Below are 13,738 nucleotides of genomic sequence, written 5' to 3' on the forward strand. Positions count from 1 at the left end.
CTCTCCGATTATGATCCACCACGAGGTTATGAGTTTGCATGTGCTCAATATTTGTTGTATATAGCCTTCTATTCACATGCAATTACTACATAGATATTAAAGCCTTGCCTTGATTAATAATAGTTTCTTAGATTGTCCATGTCCATTTATAAATATTTATGATTTTTTCATATTGGTCTTGCAGACTCGAGATCCTCCGATATTACCTCCATTTTCTGTCATGTTGGGAGGTAATAACCATTCGCTCCTGAGATTCAATTATAAAGTTCTTGACAAGTACTTTTGTTGTTATTTCTTGAGAAGGAATAGTTTCTTTTCGGTTTGAGACATTACAAAATTCCTCTGACTAAATCTTGTCCAAATTTTATATCCAAAATTAGCAATTCTTCCTTAAGTATATTGTATTTATAGCTGTATTGCTTGGTAAGTTACTTTACATATGTACACTTGCATGTGGAAAACTTGAAAAGAAAAGGACTGTAGAAAACTGATATTTAGAGTATAAGTTACGTCACTTGGAAGTAACTCTTTAATATTTATACCGTCTCCCCCTTCTCTTAACCTATGTGCGGTATCTAAGGAAATCGTCATAAAATTGTTCTTGTCCAACTACTATTTTACTCTTTTCTTATCTTTAGGTTCTTATATTTTTAATTAGTGGAAGTAGCTGAACTTTTTTTTTTGAATCAATTCTGACATTAACCTGGGCTTGGCATATTCTAGATGGGACTCACCCTGCAAAAGTGGAACAAATAGTCCACAACTTTTCAAACTATGGAAAAAGGAATAAAGAAACCTTGGCCGAGCTCTTTGCTAGTCTGTTAATAAAGGTAACATTTTTACCTCTCAGTGGATATTAAGTTATTTGAAAAAATGCCACATCCTGACAAGGTTCAATTCTACTATCTGAAAATATTAACACAATACATGTCACAAACTGAATGCAAATTATTTCACCAAAATGTGATAAATTTTGGTAGTTCTTGTTCCTGTTGCAGCTAGCATCGGTTGAAACGCTTTGGCCCAAAGGTCTTTGTGTAAGCACCTATGAAGGATCTTGGATATCTAAAACATGGGATTCTAAAGATGGCTGTATAAGTGTAAGTCTATTTGACTGGCTTAAATATTTGTAGTTCTGCCTATGCTTTCAGACAGACGAACTTCAGTGAAATTATCTACCTTTCACAGGTTGAAGATTTCACAGATCGTTCTCAAAACGTTGCAAGAGCAGTAGGATCAACCCAAATGAAAAAAATATACAAGTGCATCCATGTTTCTATTTGGCATGTTTTGTCCTTCATGAAAGGTAAGATTCAAGTTTCCAAATTAAGGGAATGTTTGTTTGGTCCAGATCCTATACCTAATCTAGTGGGCAAAGGTAATACAAATTTTAACAAAAATGTGGTGGAGCCTCGTATTCCCATCGACTCTATCCAGACAAAAAAGATGCGACGTACAGATGGTTGGGAAGGAATAAAGCAGATGAGAGAGGTGCAATCTGTTGAAGGTTGGGGAGGAGGAACTCATGCAAAAGGTTGGGGAGGAGCACAAACAGAAGGTTGGAAAGGAATACATGCCAAAGGTTGGGAAAAGACACGAACTGAAGGTTGGGGAGGAACACATACAAAAGGTTGGGGAGGAGCACAGACAGAAGGTTGGAAAGGAATACATGCCAAAGGTTGGGTAAATGCAGGAACTGAAGGTTGGGGAGGAACACATACAAAAAGCTGGGGAGGTACACATACAAAAAGCTGGGGAGGAATACATGCCGAAGGTTGGGAAAAGACAGGAACTGAAGGTTGGGGAGGAACACATACAAAAAGCTGGGGAGGAACATATACCAAATGTTGGGAAGAAAAACAGCAATATACTTCCCTCTACTGTATCGGAACAAAAACGATGAGACCTAAAGTTAGTTGGGGAGGTGCATGGCAAGCTATTCCGCTCGACCCTACCCAGGCAGAAGAGATTCGATCTGCAGAAGGTTGGGAAGCAAAATAACAAGCTAATTGTGTGACTTCAAGCAATGGAAATCTATTCTCAAGTCCTATAGTTCCTTGTATTATTCAATTGGCTCCTAGTTAATGAGGCTTCTTGTTATCCTACAACACTTGCACCCATTCCTTCCCATAACCCACTAGTAGGTTTTAGATGTTCAGGTGGTGGTCCTCAGCAACCATCTTTTGTCCCAATGCAGAACTCACTGGCTTTTGATGATGGGTCATGTAATATGAATCAGGTGGTTCCAATGCCTCAAGTTGGATGGATGCATGCAAAACATGCCCAACCTAGTGTTAGGTGAAACTAGTAGTTGTAGCAATCACTACTGTACAATTGGTAGGCTCCTTTTTGGTATTTATTTTGCCTCTCAGCTTCTTCCTCTTTGGCTCTTCTAAGTGGCTTCTTATGAATGAGTCTTTTGTATATGGTCAGTCTGACTCTCTTCTAAGTGGCTTCTTATAAAGTCTTTTGCATATGGCCAGTCTGACTCTTCTAAGTGGCTTCTTATGAATCAGTCTTTTGTACATGGCCAGGCTGACTCACAGCCACTGTGGGGATTCATGTATACTGTCAATTAGGAAGTGAAAATTACACTTGCTAGTGGAAATGGTGGAATACTGTTTGTTTACTTTTTGAATTTATTTGTTGTCTTATGGTGGATTTATTGTGGAAATTTTTTCTTTTTATCTTCGCATGTCAAAGATCTACCAAAAATAAATAAATAAATAAATAAAAGGAAATATTGCAAAATGGAAAAAAATTAAGGAAGGTGAGATATATGCAATATAAAAAAAGAGAAATGATAGGTCTTGATGTAGGACAATTTTATCTAGTTAGTATTTCTTATTGATTAGATTTCTTAATATTTTTTTATTATTTTTATTATATATATATATATAGGAAGTTTAGTTTTATTTAATTTCTTTAATGAAGAACTATTTTCCTTTTGTTATTAGGTTTCTTTATGTTTTTAGTTTTCTTCTAGTATTATGTTTTCTTTTATTATAAATACATGTACTGCCAGAATTAATTTTTATTCATTTAACTATCAAATAATATATCAGATTTATCTGAATTCTCTTTCTGTTTTGTGGATTCAAAATACCTACCTTGTGGATTCAAGGTAACTTATTTATCGCTTTTCCTAACGTCAGTTGGTATCAGAGCCTTGTCTTTTCCTAGTCTGATGGTAGGTGATCGTTTTCGTGGCAACCTCGCTGGCGACGACGATCGACAAAGATTGGTTCCTTTTAGGGCTGAATTTCAAGATTGTCAACGTGAAACCCGTGAAACCCAGCAAACATTGCAAGATATTCAAACAATGTTTGCTAGGCTTAAGTTGGGTCTAGAGCAGAATCGTGATAACAATAGGTTGCGCAATGACATAGATGGTGTTCATCCTGTTCGTAATCGCAACCTATTCCCTACTCATAGTCAATCAGCCTACGAGGAAAAGGTGTTTGGGGATCATAGAGACACACGAAGATATCATGATTATGGAGATTATGATTCTAGGAATTGTCTTCCTAGAAGTTTTGATGGTCTCTTTCATATTGAAGATTTTTTAGATTGGTTAGAAGATTTTGAGAGGTTCTTTGATTACATGGGGATTCCAGAGGATAAGAAAGTGGCACTTGTCGCATACAAATTGAAGGGAAGAGATTCTGTTTGGTGGGACCAATTGCGGGTTACTTGTGCATGACAAAGAAAAGCGCTGATACGATTTGGTTGAAGATGAAATGTCTTTTAAAAGCCAAGTTTCTTCCACTAGATTATGAGGAGTATGATGAGATCCAATTTCAGTTATACCAAGATTACCAACTGTGGTGTGCCAAGGTCCAGCCTTATACTGATTTATCATTGTCTTCGAAGCCTCGACCTCCTTCTACAATGGTCAAGTTTGTACAAGAAGCAAAAAGTATCGAAAGGGTTATACTTGTCCAAGAAGTGCAATCCCGTGGTAGTTTCCAAGAAGAGAAAAAAGGAGATACAAAGAATGAAAAATTGAAGAGGGTTCCTTCAATTGTTGCAAGTGATAGTGGTAAGAAATTCAACACAACCAAAAAAGAAGGTAGCGATTACAAGAAATTTTTGGTTCCAAATCAGCATTCATGCTTTTTGAAACCCGAAAGTGTTGTTATGGTTTCTTCAATCTTGTTCCAATTGCGGCAGGTGAACAACCACCATCAACAACAATCTCATCAAGATCGTACAAGCACGAGTGTGAAAAAGTTATGTTGGGCAGCTTAATCCCTTGACAGAAAATCAATCACTAAAGAAGGATTTAGATTATGCAACAACACAATTGCTTCTTGTAGGACCCGCCACTTGTTTTGAACATACTATAAAGGTTGGAAATTCAAATACTATGTTGGTGGCCAATTGTGAACATGAGGTTTGGAGTACAAGAAGATGATGTTGTACAACATGCGGTTAGTGGTGATGTGGAAGGCGTTGATAGCAATTTTTGTGCTTATGGCGTGACCAGCAGTGGGGAGACTCGTACCATGACAAGTGAACCAAGGTTCACCAATATTAAATCATTGGTGGTAAAGGATGAATTTCCTATTATTCAACAGACTCCAGCCAATGAATTTCTCCTGTGATCCATGTTTGAGTGATGAAAGTAAAGATGATTTGGGAAAGCTTGGTACTTGGAAATCGTGTTAAGACTTGATTTATCCTTTTAGTTACCTCACATGTTCTATCCTATTTGGATTTCAGTAACTAACTAAAGTGAGCACATTAGAATTTTTTGACATGGGTCTGGACTTTGCAATCAACTTTGGATGGTTGATTTTTCAAACAATTACCAAACAGCTCTTGACTCTTTTCATCATTCCAATCTAATTTTGGAGTCCACTGAATTATGCTTGAACCAATCAGGTTTTCTCTTTCCTGTTGAGATCGGGTGTCATCATTCAAATAATTTCTTTCCTTTTGAGTTACCAATGGAGATTGGAAATCTATCACAGTTGCTGTTTTTTTGGGATTGGATAACAAGAAGTAAGTTTATGAAGCACCAAGGTCAAGTCATCAATGGTATCGAATTTTATTCATCATTCATACGAGTTTTTTTTAAAGTGGAGGGGATTGATGTAGAACAATTTTATCTAGTTAGTATTTCTTATTGATTAGATTTCTTAATTATTATATATATATATATATATATATATATTATAGAAAGTTTAGTTTATTTAATTTCTTTAAGGAATTATTTTCCTTTTGCTATTAGGTTTCTTTATGTTTTTAGTTTCCTTTCTTTTATTATAAATAGGTGTACTGCCAAGTGCAGAATTAATTTTTATTTATTCAATTATCAAATAATATATTATAAATTCAAAACACCCATTATGTGGATTTAAGGTAACCTGTTTCCCGTGAACAAATTTATCATTTCCGCTTACAGGTCTTTCAACCTAAACTGTCGACTTATCTTCCAAATTCAACGTGGCCACGTTGTAGTGAAAAAAAAAACAAATAACAGTAAACAACTCTCTCTTCGACTATCTCTTCACGATTACCCCCTCCCCCGTCTCTACCCCTCCTATCTTACAATTGATTCTTAGTCCTTCAATTCTCTCTCTCTCTCCCCCATCTTACCATTGATTCTTAGTCCTTCAATTCTCTCTCTGTTTCTACCATCATTACTCGATCCTACCTTTCTATTTGATAGTGGAACTATCTCTTTCATCCTTTAATTTCACGTCTTTTTTACATACATGCCCTAATATAATGTCTGAATCTAGAATTGGAAATCAGTCTTCTCAGCCATAATCTAAATTTCATGGGTATGTTCTTAATTTTTTTTGGAAATTTTTGTTGGTATTTCATTAACAATTTCATGGGGTTGTTGATGCTATACTAACTTGATGATTAATTTGAAGCAATGATTGGTTACTCCTAAGTGATAATTTTACATTGATTTCTTGTCCTCATCTCCTTTCAATCTTTTTTTTGTTTCTGAATAAGAGAATGAGAAATATTTAATGGAAAGATTGTTGCTGCAAAAAGAAATGGTTTTAAACGAGGAGCATGAATGACTTGCTTCAGAATTTACGGCTAATAGACTGGGCAATAGAATACTGGCTAATAGACTGGGCTATAGGAGACGAGTTCAAGAACAAAGCAAATTTAGCTCATCCGAATTCCAACCACGCATTAGCTACCCAGTGAAAAAACCTCTTTAGTTGCTGCATTAGCTACCCAGTAAAATTAAAAAAAACTGCAACACCACACGAATGAAAAAAGGCAGCAAAACAACTAGCAAAAACTATAGCAATCACAAAGGCCAACACAAAGAAAGAGCTTTGTTTCGACTCATCTTCCCTTCGAAGATAAACGCCCTATTTTCACTTTCGATTTTGCAATATCCAAGACAGCCAGAATCAGAGGAAGGGGAAGTCCAGGATCGAGAATAAAGGAGATAGCGACAAAGGAGGAATAAGAAGAGGAAGAGAGAAGAAATCTGGAGAGAGAAGTCGAAGAAACAAAGAGGGTAATGGCAACTTTTAAGCTATCCAGTTTATATGAAAAAAGAAGCATCCAGCCTTATTTTTTTTAAGGTTCGGACATGGCTGGGCCATGTAAGATTCGGAGGATAGTTCGGCAATTTAGGTCGGAAAATCTATCATTTATCTTAAAAGAAAAAAAAAAAAAAGAAGAAGGGAAAAGTAGTCCAGCAATGCCTGAAATTAGAAAAAAGAAAAGAAAATGAAGAGTGAAGGGACAAAAAGAAGAAAATCTTAACCCACTTATGGTCTTCAAGATTAACACCAACTTTAGCATCTTCCTCCAAGGAAAAGGAATGCTTCAAATCTTCAATTGTGTGTGTTCAATGGAGGGCACAAGGAGACGTTCTTTGCTTCAAATGAATGGTTTGAGCACAAATCTTTATTATTTATTTTTTGGACAGAAAGAGCAAAACTCAGTGCCCAGGCTGCCGTTGAGGTAACTTTACCTTCTGGTCACAAATAGAGTATAAAAAGTCTACCTTCTGGTCACAAATAGAGTACAAAAAGGTAACTTTGCTTATAAATGTCACAATAGCGTTAAAAAGTGTCTAGTCAAAGTTTTAAGTAGTAATTATGATATGGGAATATGAAAATGTTATTGGAATAGTAGAAGTCATTATTAATGCTTTGTGGGAGGTTGAAAGTCATTCTAGGAAATGTCAAGTGTCACTAATAGTCATTCTTTATCAGTAATCAAGTTGTAATCAATATATTTTGAGTTATTATTAGTTTATAAATTGTTATTCAGGGCTTTTTTTTTCTTCATATTTTTCGTTAGAAATTTAGGTTCGGACTGTGATTAGAGTATTCCTATTCTTCCTTGTTGTTCTAAGAGGACTTTTATTCTTTTTTTTGTTTGCTTCAAGTGGTATCAGAGCCTTTCCTCTTAGACCTATTATTGTTGCAGATCTATAGCTAGGCAAGGAAGCAAGATGGCCACAAAAGAAGACTTTCAAAATCTGCAACATCAATTTTCTCATCAAATTGCTCGACTGAGCACTCTATTAGAACAATATGGAATCATTCCACCTCTGAATCTGGACTGTAGGAGTGAAAGGGATCAACATGATGCATATGAATGCAAATATTGGACAAAACAGCCTGCTGCAGAGAGATTTCATTGCCATATGCAGTCTAGAAGTCCAAAAAAGAGTGCTGCCTTGTCACAAAGCACTTGGATATCGATGGTGAAACGTACTAAAGAACCTGAATTTTGGTGCTACACGTGAGGATTCAAGATTCTAGTCTTCCAAGTTCCCAACAAATGTAAACAACCCCAATATTGATAGAAAACAATTTGTGGTCGAGGAAGATCTTGGGAATTATGTTGATGTCAACTCAACTTTTGACGAATCCTTTGGAAGTGTATATGAAGAAGGTGAGACACTAGACGGAAATTCGACTTTTGATTAATTTTTGAAAGTGTAGGGGGTACACTTTGTTGGGATTTATATGCCCTGGCATAGCAAATTCCTATCTGGATTATAGTGACATATGTTCCTGACATATCTGAAATATTTATGATTTATATAATTGGTGAATTCAATGTATTATGTTTCGATTCACTATGAAATTGATAGTGTCCATGTAATTACAAGAAATATTTATATATATATATGTGATGACAATCAATGCATGATATATAAATAGTAATTATAAATTGTTCATAGTCGGTAATTATGGATGGACTCATAATTAATTAAGACTTGAACTGGATCCGCGTTAGGTTGAGATATATTGCGAGAGCCGTCGTATGCAATTACTCCCTATCACCGTCATGGCATTTGACTCTTAAGCATGAGAAAAGTATAGACTCTTTTATTAATTAATAATTACTTTGATTTGTTCGGCGGATTCTTCGGGATCCTTAGACCGACACTTCGGGTAGTTATGTAATTAATAGTTAGAGGGTTATATTTTCAATATTTGCATCATTGCTACTTGTATTTATTTTGTATTGATTATGGTTGATCACAAAGTAAATTCGAAGGCCTTCGTATGATTTTAGACAAAATGATTTATTATATATTTATTTATTAAATTATTATTTTTGTCGAACAAATGTTTTATTGTGATCGAGCCAGAAATAATCAAAGGTACCAAAATAAATATATTAATTAAGTAGTCGGATTGATGGCATTATTTATCCGATAACTAATTATGCATAGAGGGGTCAAAGTGCAACATTGACTTAGAGGTTATTTATTATTTAATTGGAGTTCAATTAATTTCTTTTAGTGGAGTAGAAATTAATTTATGAATTAATTTAATTGGGTCCATGGACCGGGCCAATCATTAATTCATTGTAGCCAATAAAATAATAGGCCCAATGGATTCTCACTCATAGCCCAACTTGATATTGGAATCATATTAGATTTGAGACATGTGAATTAGAGATTGAGAAGGATTAGTTGTTTCATTTTCTTTACCTTTATGTTGCCTATAAATATACATGGTCTATGTATATTTTAGGGGTGATTTTTAATGAGAAGGAAAAAGGAATTTATTTTCTCTCTCTAGAAAATTAGGGTTTATGTTCTCATCTAATGGAGGCTCCCACAAGCCTAGTTTTCCAAGGTCATTCATGGAGGCTTATGAGTGATACCTAAAGGCAAAACAATTACCAAGAAGATGGAGATCCATGGAAAAGGTGTCTAGAAAAAGGGATCTACAATAAGTGAGAACATTCACTTTAGAGGAGAGATGTAAGGTTTACTCAAACCCTGATGTAAGTATTCTATCTTTTAATTGAATGATACATCATGTTTTTATTTTTACATAAAACTTGTCTCTATGTGATGAATCAAGATCTATGAATCAAAATCCCTCGAAAAGTTTTTAAAACTTGCACGTTTCCCAACAGTGGTATCAGAGCATGGTTTGATTCATTACTAGAGATCATGATTTTATGAAAATCATCATTCATGGATCCAAAATTATATTCATATATATTTTTATTGATGTATGTTGATATATGATTTAATATGTTGATATATATTGATACATAATGATGTATGAATGATTGTGAATGAATGATGATGTATGGTTGGGCCATGGATGAAGCTTATAGGTTAAATTAATGTAATTTTATCTTTGGATGAATGTAATTAAGGCTTTGATTTAGCCGTTTGAAAGTTCAATGATGTAATTAAATTTTTTCCATTGTATTTCAAATTGTAAATATTTTTAAAGCCATGTAATCTTCATCAAAGGGTGCTATGAAGCTTCAAGAAGGTCCAAGAGGGTTAAATTAGGCTTCAGGAATTTTCTGGGGTTTTTTAGAAATTTTTCGGAATTTTTCTGGAATTTTTTAAGGCCTAATTTAATTTCTGGAAATTTTTATTAATTTTTCTGGATTTTTCGGCGATTTTCCGGCGACCGGAGTATGGCCGGCGACAAGGGACAGCTCCGGAAGGTGGACGGATGATCCGGTGTGGTGCAGTATACATGAGCGCGCATCAGCAACCGTCGGATCAAAGTTCAGCGGGGCAAAGATCCAGTGGAACACGGCTGGAAGTTGCCCCATGCACCAGCAGTAGCAAGGCGCGTGCATGACACGCGCCGGAACCACATCAGCGCGCATGGCGCGTGCCAGCGCGTGGAACGCGCTGGCTATTCGCACACGCGCGTGCCCGCGCGTGGGAGCGCGTGGCACGCGCTTCAGCATTCTCCCAGCGCGTGCAGGCGCGTGGGAGCGCGTGGCACGCGCTGGAGACCTCTAGAGACGCGTCCAGGCGCGTGAAGAGGTTGGAAGGCGCGTGGTAAGCGCGTGTTGGTGCGTGTAAGACCATTCAAGCGCATTCGGACCGCTGTTTTGCTTCTCCTGGTGCGTACCAGCCTTATGTGGGTGTTTGCAAGCCGATGGATGATCTTCCCGTGATAGTTAGAGTAGTTAAATGTTAAAAGCTGAATCCATTGGCCATTTAATTTGCTTTATCTGTCATTTATTGTTGTATGTGATGCATGAAATAATTAATTGCTAATTATTATTGTTCATGCATTGGATCCATAATATTTATTTAAATGGCTTGATTTATATTAATTAAATTATGAAAATTAATTGGATTAGATTACTAATTAATTTGAGGGCACTTATTGGGAAACGAAAAATTGTTTTTGTAAATTATTTTTAAAGTGTGCTTCAAATTAAATATTAGTGAATCGTTTAAAGTCCAAATATTTTCTAAATTTAATTGGATTAAAATCAAGACGTTTTGCATGCATTATATCATGTAAATGAATAAGATGAAAACCCTAATTATGAATGATTAAAAATTGAGTGGGAGCGGGGATTTTTATACATTGCCCCATGGCCTTTGTTATTAACACCATTGTAATTAGATCTTCAAAAATAAGGCGCCACGCATGATTTGAAGAGTCTTAATATTACAAGAATGGTTGTCTCATGAAAATACAAATATTAAATGTTCATTGTAATTAGATCTTTAAAAATAAGGCCCTACGCATGATTTAAAGAGTCTAGATTATAATGACAACATATTTAATGTTTAATTTTTCGTTAGAGTTTTAATAACGTTATACACTCAATCTAAAATCAATAGTGTTAGCTTCCCAACGAAGTGGTCTATACTAGGTGATTTTAGAGAGGCTAAATTAAATCGGGAATCATTTCATATGATAGACAAGGCATTGTCTTAAGAGATATGGAAATGATGGGATTTGCCCGCCAATAGCAATAATGAACTTCGCCAACCGAATAAGTTATTGGCGTATTGGTTATTCGATTTTTCATGTAGTGGTTAAGGGACCCACATATTATTATTTTAATGGAAGTGCTCACCTAAATAGTAAATGAATCTCAACAATAGTAATAATGAACTCCTCCAACGGGATAAGTTATTGACATATTGATTGGTTGATTTATTATGCTACAGAGTTGAGGGACCCGCATTAATTAAAAGGGATTGTTCATCAATAATGATAATGATCTCTTATTCGATTGAGATTTATTATATTATGTGGTTAACAAACTCATTTTAATTTTAAATATGCATGACATTATTAATAGTTCACCTTGCATATTGTATGAATGCATTTATATTCAGATTAATTATGTCTAATCCAGTTTATCTGCTTGCTTACATATTCTATGATATTGGACCTTATTTATAATGACTGGAAAATGAACTTAGATATTTTATTCACAACGTAAGGGTACAAAATATGTTTATTACTCCTATACCTATCTCTTTTACTTTGAGATACCAAATTTGACATTAATGCTTTTAATAAATTAGATAAGGCAAATGATTTGACTTGGTGCAATATTCTAGAGTTTAGCTCGAATATACTCCAAAGCTAACATTTGTATTATTTTATTTTTTTCAAGCATCATGTTAAATGTCAATAAAATGTTTTGGTGAGATTAGATAGAGAGTATGCCAAAGTACTATGTCAGACTTGAATAGCATCAAGATAGCCTAAGGAACTCCAGTATGAAACCGAATTTTGAAAAATGATTGTTTATTATTTAAAATTAGCTGGAGATCAATAGAGCTGACTTGGGTGGTAAGTTTCAAGTTGACATGATTATTGTCTTGTTACCAAACTCGTTCGATTCTGTTATAGTGAACTAAATAAGGAATCAGTTTGAGTTCACACTCGCTGATATTCTTATAGAATTGGTAACAGATGAAGGGATAATCAAGAGTATGGGCGTTTCTATCAATCTAACCTAGTCTATACCATCTTCTTCTAGGCCCAAGTGGACGGGCAAAGCAAAGAAGAAGGATGATAATAGGACTAGGCTAGCACAAAACATAGGTATCCAAAAGGTTAAAGGGAATAAGGCAGTGTATGTTGAGGGCAAAGAAAACTGTTTCTTTTGTCGCTAACTAAGACACTAAAGGACAAACTGTCTAAGCAATGACGTGGCATAGGAAAATATATAGTTAATCATTGAGCCAGGTTCTGTGGTTGTATCTATTAATTTCTGATGAATAGATTCTGGAGCCACTAAACATGTTTGCAATTCATTGCACGGATTTCAGGAATCCAGAAGTCTCGATGATATGGAATATATTTGTACTTGACCTGATGTCAATGTTGTAACTAAGTCAGTGGGAGTATTACATCTGAAATTAGAGAGTATGAGGATATTAGTATTAGAGAATTATCTTTATGCACAGAGGTTAGACGCTATCTAATTTTTGTTTTACTTGTGGTTTATAAAAACTATGTTGTTATTTTCTAAAACTGGTTTTATAAAATTGAATAGATATGCGATTGCTTCTGGTGCATTGAAAGATGGTTAATATACTATAATCACAAGCTCTTAAGATTTGCAGGATGTAGAAACTAATGTTGCATCTTCTAGATTGAATGTTAAGAGAACATTTGTTATTCCTGACTCATTGTATTTTTGGTGTCTATTTTTGGGTTGTAATCAATCAAAATGAGATTTAAAGATTGGTTAAAGAAGGTTTATTACCTAGTGAGGCAGAGGAGCCTAAACCAAACTTGTGAATCTTGTTTTGAAGGATAGATAACTCTAAGGGCTTAATCAGCCAAATGAAATAGACATAAAAGAGTGCTGCCTTGTCACAAAGCACTTGGATATCGATGGTGAAACGTACTAAAGAACCTGAATTTTGGTGCTACACGTGAGGATTCAAGATTCTAGTCTTCCAAGTTCCCAACAAATGTAAACAACCCCAATATTGATAGAAAACAATTTGTGGTTGAGGAAGATCTTGGGAATTATGTTGATGTCAACTCAACTTTTGACGAATCCTTTGGAAGTGTATATGAAGAAGGTGAGACACTAGACGGAAATTCGACTTTTGATTAATTTTTGAAAGTGTAGGGGGTACACTCTGTTGGGATTTATATGCCCTGGCATAGCAAATTCCTATCTGGATTATAGTGACATATGTTCCTGACATATCTGAAATATTTATGATTTATATAATTGGTGAATTCAATGTATTATGTTTCGATTCACTATGAAATTGATAGTGTCCATGTAATTACAAGAAATATTTATATATATATATGTGATGACAATCAATGCATGATATATAAATAGTAATTATAAATTGTTCATAGTCGGTAATTATGGATGGACTCATAATTAATTAAGACTTGAACTGGATCCGCGTTAGGTTGAGATATATTGCGAGAGCCGTCGTATGCAATTACTCCCTATCACCGTCATGGCATTTGACTCTTAAGCATGAGAAAAGTATAGACTCTTTTATTAA

The 13,738-nt window shown here is 35.1% G+C and overlaps 1 protein-coding gene across 5 annotated transcripts in view; it reads left to right on the forward strand.

The window, feature by feature from the left end:
- The window catches only part of LOC132267350 (protein HESO1-like), a 52,868-nt gene extending 50,214 nt beyond the window's left edge, over positions 1 to 2,654 (forward strand). For 4 of the 5 annotated variants that reach the window (XM_059768510.1, XM_059768509.1, XM_059768511.1 and 1 more), the window contains 4 exons: positions 185 to 230; positions 724 to 830; positions 981 to 1,100; positions 1,189 to 2,654. In XM_059768510.1, the coding sequence (XP_059624493.1) occupies positions 185 to 230; positions 724 to 830; positions 981 to 1,100; positions 1,189 to 2,001 (1,086 nt within the window). In that variant the 3' untranslated portion in view covers positions 2,002 to 2,654. The remainder of the gene's footprint in view (positions 1 to 184; positions 231 to 723; positions 831 to 980; positions 1,101 to 1,188) is intronic. The other variant, XM_059768512.1, reaches the window with a different exon arrangement.
- The last annotated feature ends 11,084 nt before the right edge of the window (positions 2,655 to 13,738 follow it).

The sequence above is a fragment of the Cornus florida genome, unplaced genomic scaffold (genome assembly GCF_030987335.1).
Source record: "Cornus florida cultivar Cherokee Brave unplaced genomic scaffold, ASM3098733v1 CherokeeBrave_3.0.0_Hap2_Chr07, whole genome shotgun sequence".
Taxonomy (NCBI): domain Eukaryota; kingdom Viridiplantae; phylum Streptophyta; class Magnoliopsida; order Cornales; family Cornaceae; genus Cornus; species Cornus florida.